The 12,376-nt window shown below is 54.8% G+C and overlaps 3 protein-coding genes across 3 annotated transcripts; 1 reads left to right on the top strand and 2 right to left on the bottom strand.

The window, feature by feature from the left end:
- Window positions 1-1,389: 1,389 nt before the first annotated feature.
- On the top strand, window positions 1,390-2,127 carry CGCA056_v013152 (NADH-ubiquinone oxidoreductase 19.3 kDa subunit; the record flags this gene model as incomplete). The annotated part of the gene is made up of 2 exons (XM_037328396.1): window positions 1,390-1,646; window positions 1,677-2,127. 2 exons carry the CDS (start codon window positions 1,390-1,392, stop codon window positions 2,125-2,127), a joined length of 708 nt encoding a protein of 235 aa, XP_037173323.1.
- Window positions 2,128-3,223: 1,096 nt separating this feature from the next.
- Window positions 3,224-6,066, bottom strand: RSP5-0 (E3 ubiquitin-protein ligase RSP5; the record flags this gene model as incomplete). The annotated part of the gene is made up of 7 exons (XM_037328395.1): window positions 3,224-3,323; window positions 3,374-5,384; window positions 5,454-5,587; window positions 5,643-5,748; window positions 5,804-5,842; window positions 5,902-5,927; window positions 6,032-6,066. 7 exons carry the CDS (start codon window positions 6,064-6,066, stop codon window positions 3,224-3,226), a joined length of 2,451 nt encoding a protein of 816 aa, XP_037173320.1.
- A 3,979-nt stretch (window positions 6,067-10,045) lies between these two features.
- pab2 (Polyadenylate-binding protein 2) lies at window positions 10,046-10,820 on the bottom strand (the record flags this gene model as incomplete). The annotated part of the gene is made up of 3 exons (XM_037328394.1): window positions 10,046-10,304; window positions 10,385-10,647; window positions 10,686-10,820. The coding sequence occupies 3 exons, from the start codon at window positions 10,818-10,820 to the stop codon at window positions 10,046-10,048; spliced, it is 657 nt and encodes a 218-aa protein (XP_037173321.1).
- Window positions 10,821-12,376: the final 1,556 nt, after the last annotated feature.

Here is a 12,376-nt window from a genome sequence, read left to right as displayed (position 1 = left end):
ACTTATATCACGGACAACGAAAGCGACGATAACGATAACGAGGAGGACGATAATAACAATAACGCCGACGACGACGTTACACGAAGGCGATGACAAACGACGACGACGGTAGTAATGACAATAGTAGTAAGGACAATGAAAACAGTAAAGCAGACTTAGATATGAATCTACATGAAAATTAGTCGCTCTGGCATAGGGGAAATAGGCCGTCTCAACGAAACATCATGAACTAATCATGCCATCTCTGTAGTTACAGCAACATTACCTTTCTTTCATGCTAAAGACTTTATTTATTGCGTATATACGCTCTCAAATTCAAAACTAGAAGAAGAGAATAGTCAAGAAGCAATAAGCGGAAAGGTTATCAACTCACACCACATAGTGGAACATTGAGCTAACTCAGGTTGATTGCAAGGTCGCCACGCTACTAAAAGTCCCCCTACAAACTGACAGTAATCGCATTCCCCATTTTTAATTAATAATGTGTTAATCGACTATTGAATCAAATTTGGCTATGTGAGAACATCCGTGTGAGCCAAGGGCCGTTTTTGCTGCCTGGATGCCGTTTGAGAGCCCGACAACGTAGATGTGTCATTGCGTCCACCGATGACACGTCCACTTCGTCTTCAGATATCCAAATCTGAGAAACGCTATACCTTTTGCAGCCACTTGATACCTGGCTCTTGGAAAAAAAAAAAAAAAAACCAAACTGGTGGCAATTCGGTCTTCAAGACGTTTTTTTCTTCAGTAACTCGGAATTATAGACCTCCAATGAACATGCATGCAATAAACTGACCACATCATTGACTCCATCGGATCAACAACCCCAAGTGAACCAAGTTGGAGACCCCACACAGCTTACCTAACCACCACAGCCAAAAACCCGGACCAACCCGGCCCCCTCCAGCCAATCAAGAGCTCCGTAATGCAATATTAGCGAACCGCCCGAAAAAGAAGAGGCGAAAACCATCGACGACGTCGACCACTCGCCGACACACGCATTCATAGCGAACTCCCCCCCGTCCTCCGCCGGCCGCACCGCCCCTCCCCTCGACGAACGACACCTCTCCACTCCATCACCGCCGCACCTTCCCCTGTCCTTCACCAAAATCTATCGTCACATTCAAAGATGCTTTCCTCCACGAGGACAGCGGCCTCAATGGCCCTGCGAGGTAAGCCTTTGCCCCGGCCCGACACCCGAGCGCCCGAAAAGAAACTCCCTCGCGGGAATCCCACGAAGACGACGAAGACCGACATCCCCAACCACAACCCAATCGCCATCAGGCCCGCCCGCAGCACTTCAGAATGAATACGAAGAGCGATTGCGATAACGTGTGTGGACATTGCTGACCTCAATTGGCACCCGTAGCGAGGCCGACCGCGTCCCTCATGCCCATCCGTGTCGCCGCCGCCTCCATCTCGAGCTCGTCACGAAAGGATGCCAGCTCCGTCACGCCGCACTCTGCCAGCGGTCTCATCAAGAAGGAGCGCAAGGAGGTTCCCCTGCCCAGCCAGGAGCCCACCAAGGGCGTCTTGCAATATGCTCTGTACGCAAAACCACCCCTCATCACCACTATCACCCACAAGCGCTCCCCCCTCGACCGCAAGAATCTCCCTACTCGCCACATCACCAAACACCTTCTTCCGTCCGCGCCAAACTAACACACACATTCTAGCACCTCCCTCGACGTAATAACGAACTGGGCCCGCCAGTCCTCCCTCTGGCCCATGACCTTCGGTCTCGCCTGCTGCGCCGTCGAGATGATGCACCTCTCCACGCCCCGATACGACCAGGACCGTCTCGGCATCATTTTCCGCGCCTCCCCGCGCCAGTCCGACGTGATGATCGTCGCCGGCACCCTCACAAACAAGATGGCCCCCGCCCTGCGCCAAGTCTACGACCAGATGCCCGACCCCCGCTGGGTCATCTCCATGGGCTCCTGCGCCAACGGAGGCGGTTACTACCACTACAGCTACTCCGTCGTCCGCGGCTGCGACCGCATCGTCCCCGTCGACGTCTACGTCCCCGGCTGCCCCCCGACCTCCGAGGCCCTCATGTACGGCATCTTCCAGCTCCAGCGTAAGATGCGCAACACCAAGATCACCCGCATGTGGTACCGCAAGTAGATTATTTGCCGTCTGTTCCATGGGTGGTGTATGCATGGTGGAATGCCGGTGCGTGGGAAGAATTTGGGCGTGGCCTTTTGGCCATTTAGCCATTAGAGACGGATCGAAGAGAGAAGAGATGATCCTACAGGAGAGAGGCTGATATGCAAAATGGCATCCATTGGGGGAGCATCCGGGAGGCTGGGCTTTCTTTCTTTTGTATGCGTGTGCGTCTGTGTACATATGCGGAGGATCCATTCGGTAGACAAGCCGCGGATGGATTGTAGATTAAACAAGTTCTGCTTCCACGATTACTTTGTTTATGGCCTGTGGCCGCTGACTGCTGTGACAAAATTTATTCCGATGGTGCCGTTGTGGTGAATACTTCGACTGGGAATGGCATCCTGGGGACCGAGGCTTTCGAGCTGGTAAATAAGGTTGAAGCACCCCCAGGTAGTTCCACGCAATCAAAAAACAAACATCACTGACCTTGGCAGAATTGGAAGACCACCTACACGGCAAAAGTACTGCCAGACGGGTCGATGCAGAACAATCAAAATTCCACAAGTCCATGTGATGTGTATATATAACTACCTATATGTCTGATGCGGTTACACATTGGAGTTGTGATGCCCGTAATGATCAAATGCGTCGACGCCCTATGGCAAGCTCGTTTCCGCCTCTTGCCCTTGGAGGCTCCGTATGGCTGCAGCTTTTCCAAGGCAAGTATTATCTCCTTGCTGCGACGCACTTCGCAGTTTTCTAGGTTACCCATGCAAATTCGCCGCACCCAAGGAGCTTTTGGTACAACACAGCCTATTCTTCCACACTCTTGCTCGCTCTCTTTCGATCTCTTGACTCGAACGGCTTCGTCGTCTCATCGTCACTTCCTCGGCCCCCCACATATAGAAAGGAGAAAGAGAAGGTTTATTCCAAATATCCCTAACCGCACGCCGAACTTCCGAATGAAATTGATGCTGCAGAATTCACATAAACGACAGCTCCGGGCCGGTCCATTGCCATGACGCGTGACCATAAGGCATGATGCAAGTCTTGAGCCTACGTCGAACCGGATAACAATAAGGATCGCAATTTTCGGACAGGCTTCTGCTTGCAACTACTCCTGGCCAAAGCCCATGGTCTCCTCAACGGCAATGGTGAGCTTCTGCTGCAGCATCTCGAGGCTCTTGTACGGCGGCAAGTCCAGACGGTTGAAACTATGCATGGGTTAGCGACGAATATCGGCTGCGAAAATAACAGAGCTTACCATGTGTGGGCCTTCGGAAGGTTGTTTATCTCACCCGCCTTCTCAATAGTGAACCTTCTCGGTCCATCGCTTCCCTGGAGATCCTTGAAACCGTTGACCGGAATACGTGATGTACCCGTAGCAAATTGGAGCAGACGCGATTTCTGCTCTCCATCCCAGGAGCGAATCGTCTGCCAGAAGAACTGAATGACCTCGTCAGACTCAGTGTATCCGCGGTAGTCAGTGTGCTTCTTCCAGTCATCGACATCGATCTCCGCAATACCACCGATGAGCAACTCAAGCTCACGCTCATCAAAGACATTGATGAGGTCCTGAGGGATGAGCTCGTGGAAGCCATCCTTGAAGGCTTGGAACTGCTCCGCGATACGCTTCTCGATTCTCCACTTGACCATAAGATCAACGTATTCCTTCTTGTTCTCGTTCGTGACGTCAATGTTACGTCCGTTAGGAATGAGATCCTCGACGGTCATGACACCGAATCGCTCGTCTTCTGTAGAGAACGTCTGCTCCAGGATACCGCCAGAAATGTCGTTGTCCAACATCCACTGCAACGAACGGTGGAAATCGGCATCAACACCCTCCATGTCGGCGAGGACGACCGACTTGCCAAGAATCATCTTGTACAGGGCACCGATGAAGAACGCGTCGAGGAAACGACGGTGGAAAATGGCCAATCCAACGACACGGCCGATGAACTTGAAGTAGTTCAGATGCTCCGGGTTGATGCCGGAGTGGGGGTTGATCTGGAGGGTATAGTTGTCGTGGGCGGAGTACTCGAAAAGGCAGTAGAAGGGGTTGAACATCTCGTGGGAAAGGAGGAAGAAGAACTCTCTGGACAGACCACCGTAATCCAGACCATCTTCTCCGTCAAACTTGATCATTAAACGCTTCTTCAAATCAGTAGCAGACTGCCGAGTGATCTCTGCGAAAGAATCCTCGAAAATGTGGGAGCGCCGCACTTTGATGTGGCACTGGCCGGACAAAATGCGCATAGCGGGCTGCGAGCGGAAGTAGATAAGCTTCCTTCTGAAGTCTCGCTTGTACTGAGGCACGTTCTGGTCCAGGGATGATGGCAAGCGGGGGTCATCCCAAGTTGTCGTCTTTGTGTTGTGGTCCACAAAGTAGACTCTTGCTGTGTTGGTGAGGCGCATTTCCCAACCGCTAGGCAGAGGTCCCAATTGGGATACGGGCTGTTGCTGAATGGTGCCATTTGTGTTGTTCTGGCCGCCATACATACGGATGTATTGCTGGCGACGAGGGTCCACCCAGGTGGTAGTCCGGGTGTTGTGGTCCACGAAGTAAGGTCGTCCCTCCGGCGTCCATCTCTGTTCCCAACCGGGAGGCAGCTCGCCAGTACCCGGGCTCGTGGCGCCGGTATGCATCATCGTGGCATTGTTCGCGTTCTGCTGGGCCGCTTGTTGCTGGGCCTGGAGAGTCGGGGAGTTTGCACCGGTGCGGTCCTCGGGAAGCGTTCGGTTCTGATGTCTCTGGCGTTCCACTTGGGTTGCGTTTTCACGCTCGTTTCTCTGTTCCACAGCTCCGGTGGCAGTAGGTCTGTTCCAGCTAGTCGTTCTCGTGTTATGATCAACGTAATATGTCCGTCCCAGATTATCCTCCCGGCGTTCCCATCCCGCCGGCAGTCGGCCTTGCGCATCTTCAAACGGGCTGAGAGTACTGGCGGTGGTTCTCGCGGGAGCTGCGGCTCCATTTGCAGCAGGCGCAGGGCCGGTTGACGTCATGCTAGCCGGGCGGTGCGGTAGATTGACTTGAGAGCCAGGAACCGGCCCCCCGTTGGGAGCGCCCATGGCGGAGCCCGGTCTGCCGTCGGGCGGCGGGGCGGAGAGCGACGAAATGTTTGATCCTTGAGCGGGCGGGACGAGAGAGGGACGACTGGACGAGGCCTGGCCAGCGCGAGCGGGTGTAGAGAGGTTCGTAGAAAGGTTAATTATTAGTTTTCCGTGGACAACGAGGTTGTCGGTCGACTTTTTCAGGTCTCGCGTGAGCATCTGGTCTTTACGGCGGGAAGCGGGTTAGTCACGTCCTACAGGATGAAACAAGCTGACGAGGAGAAGAGCGTTACCATCTGCGTCGGGTGCCAATTCGATAACATCGCCGATTCTAACGTTAATGACGCCGAGAAATCCTTGATCCTTCTTCTTGAACTTCTTCTGGTCAAATACTTGGACGGCGAGAATGGTGTCTTCATTCACGTGGCTGTGGTTTGTCAGCGATGATGCTTTGCACGAGACATGTCCGGAGCACTACGCACAGATCGAAGCTCTCGTTCCAGTATGGGTTCAACGTCCGCTTTTGAGCCGTTGTAGTCTTGGTCTGGTCTCCGTTGACGGTAATGACAGCGAAGGGATCCGGGAACCCTGTCGACGGTGTTAATCAACATGGTGAAGTACGATGGGGACGAGGACTACGTACGGAAGACATCTCGCTTGTAGAGGCCATCTGCGGCGATGACTGTGTCGAAGTTAGCAATTGTCGATGCAGCGCGGGGAGCCGACGCGGAGATGACGAACTCGTTACTCGAAGATTGGGCTTGCGGCTACGGGCAGTGACAGTTAGTTATCGTTATGCTTCCCGGCTTTGATGACATCGGAATGACCAGAGTCCATGAAGATGGGTCCGGCCAAGCAGGAGCAAACTTACTTGGGTTGCCCGGCATCATTGCGGGAGGAACTCATTTCGTCGCAGGATGTCCAGCGACAACGGTATCAACTCCCAGAATATTTGTCGTGTCCAGACGAGAGTCGCCCAGTGTTGGAACAGGTGAGGGGTCACGAATGATCTGCGGAACTTGTTTGAGGATACCGGATCGCGATCGTACGGGGTAGGTCTGGCGTCGGTCGAGGACGGGATGCACGCAGCAAAGGTGTGCAGCGACGGCGAGATGATGCGAACGGGAATTGAGATTGACGACGACGGCAAAGGCAGAGCTGAGGCTGTGCTGTGCTGTGCAGTGCAGAAACCCCCCGCTTCGAATAGCCAAGTGGGCTGGGTTTTTGGGGTTCCTCGGGGCTACGGTGGATGATAAGGTGACGCGGCGGCGGGCGGGAAGCCCGAGCGAAGGGCCAAGTTGGTTTGTAGGTAACGTATGGTATGCTAAAGATGCTTGGGCTGGTATCGGGCCAGCGATGGTCAGGCAGAGCGAGGAGAACGAGGGGTTTTCTCGCCGATCAAGTCGTGCGGTGAGAGAACGATTCGCCGACCGGATTCGAACGTTTGCAGAGGGAGGTTGGCGATGGGAAGTTGACAGGATGGAGCGAGTTTGGTGTTTTGGTAGTCGCCCCCGTCTGAGCGCTTGTCAAACGGTATGTGTGTGCGAGTGGGTTATTGTCTCCGGTCGGAAGTGCGCAGTGAGGCAAAGAAGGTTGTTAGGAGAGATGCGGGAGGTGAGGTAGGAGGTGGGTAGGCAGAGCGTCCTGTCACCAGTCAGCGGCCATAGGTAGGTAGGCAGGCATAGAGAGGGACACAGAGGCAAGAGGAGCCTTGGCCCGTCCCGCAGCTGGGTACCTTAGGCAACCTGGAAGTACCCCGGGCCTACCTCAGGTACCTTTTCGTCCACCAGCGTTAGCAGGGAGCCCATTCAAGTAGTGGAGGGCCCTGTATCTTTCTTAGCTGCAGCCGCCGTACAAAAGACACCTACGTTCACAGGTATGGAGTCAGGTAGGGTAGGTAGGTAACATTGGCAGCAACTATTGCGGTGGTGGTAGGCCCCAGGTTTTTGGTAGACTCAGTTGCAGACAGCAGGGGAGGCAGGCAGGTAAGCACAGGTGAGTTGAAGGAGACTTGGAGCAGGCGACTGGAGGCAACTTGGGGAGCATGGCATGGCTGGCAGTGCAAATGGCGAATTCACTCCATCGGTCCAGTCTTCTGCCCGAGTTGTTAGGCGTCGGCGGGGCTTCAAGGTAGCCATGGAGTACCTCTGGCTTGAGAGAGTTTGAGAGACATGTACATCTATCTAAGAAACTGCTCGCTGTGCTGGTCACTTGCTCTCGATTCTGCTTCAACACATCCACTGCTTCTCGAAAGGTATCTCGACATCAGTATCAGAGGAGGGGCTGTTCTCAGAATAGGTCCTGGGGATTGCCCCAGAAGGCAGGGCCTGCAAATTGCTGGGTGGATGGATGACAAGCACATCCAAAAGCACGGCTGGCCATAAGAAGGTGCCGGGGCAGGTGAGATACTACAAAAGGTGCCTCGGAGAAGCATGCTGTTGGTTGGTGATGGGATTCTTGAACTGCAGACAATCTTACCAGGCGGGAGCACGTTACCTGCAAAGTGTTCCGCAGACTGCACCGCTGTCTTCCCTGATTGTACTGGCCTGCCTCTATTCTTATCCACCGCTGCAACCAGTCGGTAAGTCAGTCCCTCGACATCGACACGGACATCGACACGGACATCGACATCGACATCGACATCGGCCCAGGCTCGCACTCAAATCCACCTTCCGTAAGCCCCTGTCCGCTGTCGTTGTTGTCGTCGTCGTCCGTCTTCCTGGCTCCCTCCCTCTTCCCGTGGTAGCGGCGCCCTGTACCTGACGTAGTGCTTCAGAAACAGGTCGACAGCCCCTCCTTGCAACATCCATCCCGCGCGCTGTTGCTGGGCCACGCAACCGGTGACAACCGATGCGAGGAAAGCAAGTACCTCACCTTAACCGCAGTCACTAAAAGCGACATCCCGTCGCGACCAGGGCAGAAACCGTCCGTAGTGCACCTAGCTCTCAGCTCATCACCGCAGGCTATGCCGAACGAAAAGCACACCTCAGGTTCGAAGCAGACGAAGGGCGACAGGCCGCCTGCTTAAACGCTGTTCCCAATCGTGTTTCGGATGCTCGTCTTAGATGCAAGAGAGCTGCCAAATCCCCCCATCGTCCCCTTGCCTGACATGACCTTACCTTGACTTTCGCTACCCCCCGCCAAGCAAACACAGGGTACTTCATGTTTGCACACGGTACCATCCGGTTTGAACGGTGCGGTACCCTGACGATTGCCCTTGCCGTGCTCCCAGCCCAAGAGGTCTTGGTAGGCCCCTCAGTTCGGGCCGTCCACCAAGATCTAGAACCTCTGAGCGAGCGAAGCAAGCACCGGTCTCTCTCTTTACATAATCTTTCGTGGCGAATTCAATCTTGAGGGCCAGAATTTTCCATCAGTATGGCAATGTCACATGGGCTCTTTTCTAATCAGTACTAATCAACAAATCATCAATCATCCTAGGCAAAAAAGGCATTTCTCATACGGCTGTCAACATTAGAAAGCAAGACCGCTGGCTACTGCCCTGGCCGGCCCTGCTTTCTTGGCCAAAGAGATCAAGGCATGTACCGACAGTGAACCCAAACCAGAAACAGCGCATTGTTCCTCGTCCCATCAACGCCCTCCCTCCATACTCCCGAACCTCATGCGCCGCCGGTGTGCGTCCTTCCATCAGCAAGCAAAACCCCCCATAATTCTCCCGTCCGTCCCAGCATGAGCCCTTGAACCAGAAGAAAGCAAGAGAGCTCGTGGTCCTCAGGAACAAAAAGGGACGCCCAAGGCATTCGAGCACATCCAACCCGCAAATCGCCCTTAGCATGATAGTCGCCCGGCACGTCCAGCCCGTCCCCCCTCCCCTCCGGCCCCCTCCCCAGGCTCCATCCATCCATCATCGGGGCCATCCATCGTGTGTGCCATAAATAACATAACCTTGGTGACAAAAATCCGTCCTATCGCAAAAGTCCCTCTCCTTCCTAGACCAAGCAAGACGTACGGGAAAGCGAACCAGTTCCTGCCCTCAACTTCACCCAATGAGAACCGCTTCACATACAACTAGCAGCACGTGCCGCAGACATACTTGACGCTGCGTCCAATCCTTGGTATGAAAAGTGCACCATCTTTCTTGCCCCGGCCAGGTGCTAGTTAGCCTACCGCTGAGCATTTCAAAGACGATGTTCTCGCCCCAGGTAGTCAGTTCCAGGCCGTACAAAATTCAGTAGCCCTGAGAATTGAGGCCCCCTGAGGTAGTGTAGAGAACAGGCCGCAAATACATCCCCCGGGCCGTGTGTGTCAGCTGGCAGATGGGGACTCCCGCGACATGTCAGCGACTCTCGTCCGGCAAGCCTGCGCCCCGCCCGGATCGGGCGACGTCGTGGGCCACGCGCGGAAAGGCGGCACCGCTAGGCTCGTCCGTCCTGTCTCGTGGCGTTCCGACCCTGCGGATACTACGCGATTAATCGTTTGGTGTTCCATCACGCTTCTTGACCCCTGTTCATGGTGTTTACTGCACATACTCGAACGCTGTCCCCCTTGTATAGGGTTACAGTCCGTTCGATCCGCGTTTGGCGTCGAGATCTGCTTACAATGAACGAGCGTAACCGACCGACTCCGGGGTTGACGGTTCACATCTGGATCGATCTCGAGCCATTAACGCCAGATGCAAGACCATCTGGATGACGCAGTCGTAGATCATACAACGTTTGTAACTGGAACTTGGATTCACTGAACTGAAAACCTATCGACTCTGTGTGTTTGCAGAGGTCTGACCTATCCCTGAACGCCTTGTTGAGCTTCCCTTGCCCTACCGGATCCTGTATGGTACAATCGAATTGCAGTCCTGTCGGCGGCCCAGCCCTCACGGGGCCGAGGCCGGGGCCGCAGGTCGAGGCTTCGAGGGGTACACCCCGGCATCCTAATACGGGGAGTATCCGCCTCTTCCTCGGCCACGGTAACCTCCCCGATAGCCACCACCGCGGGGAGGGAATCCACCACCACGGCCGCCGAAGCCGCCGCGACCTCCACGGAATCCACCGCGACCGCGGCCTCTGGACATACCAGGGACGTTGGTCCGCTTGGGAACGACCTTGATGTTGCGACCCTTGAAGATGCTCTCGTTCAGAACGAGGGCCTGGGCGACAAGGCTGGGCTCGGTAAACTCGACGTAGGCGTACCTGTGCGAGAGCATGTTAGCACATTGCTGCTTCCAACCGCGGCTGGCCCTGCAGGGCGTCAAGAAATGCAAAACACGTACCCCTTGGGTTGTCCGGTGAACTTGTCCAGCAGGATGGTAACGCGGTTGATGGAGCCGCAGCTCTGGAAGTGCGCCTGAATCTCCTCGGGGGAGGCGGAGTAGTCAACGTTGCCGACGAAGATGCTGCGGCTGTCGACGTCTTGCTTGTCGTCGGTGTTGAGGTCTTGGGCCTGCTGGTTCAGGCTCGCTTGCATCTCGCGCAGCTTGGCCGCCTCCTCTTCCATCTCGGCGACACGTCGCTTCATTGCCGAGATTTCCTCCTCCTACGTTCATCATCTTGGTCAGTCTAACCTCCTCTTACTACGCGAAGCCTAAGGGCCGTAGAAGGCTTATTGTCTTTGCGCACCTCATCGTGGTTGTTCTCATCGTCGGCGACGCTGTTGTTCTCGGCGCTGTGATCATCCACAGGCTTGTCCTCGGGCTTGACGTCCGCCATGGCTGCGGTCTCTGGTGATTTGAAAACGATGCAAAAGCGTCTGGAAGAGGAATGTCAGTGATGATGTTTGGGGAAGCTTCAGAGATGGCTGAATCGTGCGCCAAGGCAGAGACGCGCCAGTAAGGCGACCGGCAGCCTTGGGAGGGGTTTCCTAGTAGGACTAGCTCCTGCTACGATTATGCGGCGGCCGAGGGAAGGTACTCACGACTCTGGCAACTGCAGGAGCAAACTCTTGCCCTGCGTTGGATGGATGAGCAGCTGCTTGTGCAAGGTAGGGAACGGATTGAAGCCGATGGCGAGGCGGACGAGGCGAGGCGAGGTGAGGCAGACGTCCGTCGAAAGGTATCCAAGGTTCGAGTCCAAAAATGGCCAGGGAGATTGGTCCACGGTTTAGCCGGTGGCGCCCCGATAAGACCGATAAGAGCTTCCAGATCTCGATCTTGCACAAATGTGGGTTTGGAGCTGTCTGAGCTTGGGAAGCTGGAATGGAAGGGGGGACGTTGAAGATATATTGGGTTCAAGCAGAAGATATCTCCAAGTTGAATATGCGGTTTCTAGATGACGTTCAACTGGCAGCACCATTATGCGTACAGGTCGGTTCCCCATGGTTGCCAGCTCCTTGCTCAAACACCTTGTCCAGCGGGGTCGTGGAGCTCACAGGGTAAGATACAGCTACAGCTGCAGTGGCGTGCACCTGCTGTTGCTGTCTACTTTGAGCTCCATACTGAAGTCAACCACCTTCAGGACCTTTCACTGTTGCCCACCTATCTCAGCAAGACCTCTACCTAACTTGTTTCAGAAACATGGCAACAAACCCCAGGATATGCTCTCAGAAAGGCCTTCACCCTGGCGGTATGCGAGCATTTTGCTTGGTAAGACGGTCGCGCCCCTTGCCAGGCAGATGCCACAAAAGTTCCTGTCTCCCTTGGACCAGGTTCATATTCAGAGCTCTGCTCTTTGTTGTCATCGAAGCCGACGGACCTCTTTGCCATGATTTGTGTATAAGGCAGCTTCATTTGAGCAAATCAGGCACCGAGGCCCCCTTTCAATGTTCTGGTTTGACGACAAATCAGTGGCCTTTGGGCCTTTGTCTTTCTCATTCCCGTTGCATTGCCATCCACGTCTCGCTCTCCGACATCCATGCTTTCTGGCTCGGTGGTAACGACCTAGGGTTGACCTTCGCTGAATTTCTCTCTCCCATGCTATAGAGAATTGAACGTATATCAAATTGGCTCGGCATCTTCAATGTCAACCTTCTAGAATTCAATGCTCAAACTTACGTCATGCTCCAACCCTGACCACGTTACATTGCAAATTCCCACAGGTGCTGTCATAGCGGGGGAGCGCATGTGTACGATCGACCAAAGAGCGCCGAGCCATTGCCTGGCCTCTGGGCACTCAAAATAAGATCGCATCTTGCATCGCCCCCCCAACCTTTGATCCCCCAGTCGCCCCGAGTCGCCCGTCCTCCGCTACGGGGGAGCCCCGAGAGCGCTCCACAGCGACGGCGGTTCGGGAGGACGAAGCGAACGACAAACGGCAACTGCGACGACAAA

This window comes from Colletotrichum aenigma, assembly GCF_013390185.1.
Source record: "Colletotrichum aenigma strain Cg56 chromosome Unknown KSG_Cg56_contig09, whole genome shotgun sequence".
Taxonomy (NCBI): Eukaryota; Fungi; Ascomycota; class Sordariomycetes; order Glomerellales; family Glomerellaceae; genus Colletotrichum; species Colletotrichum aenigma.
This window is presented reverse-complemented; position numbering and strand designations above follow the sequence as displayed.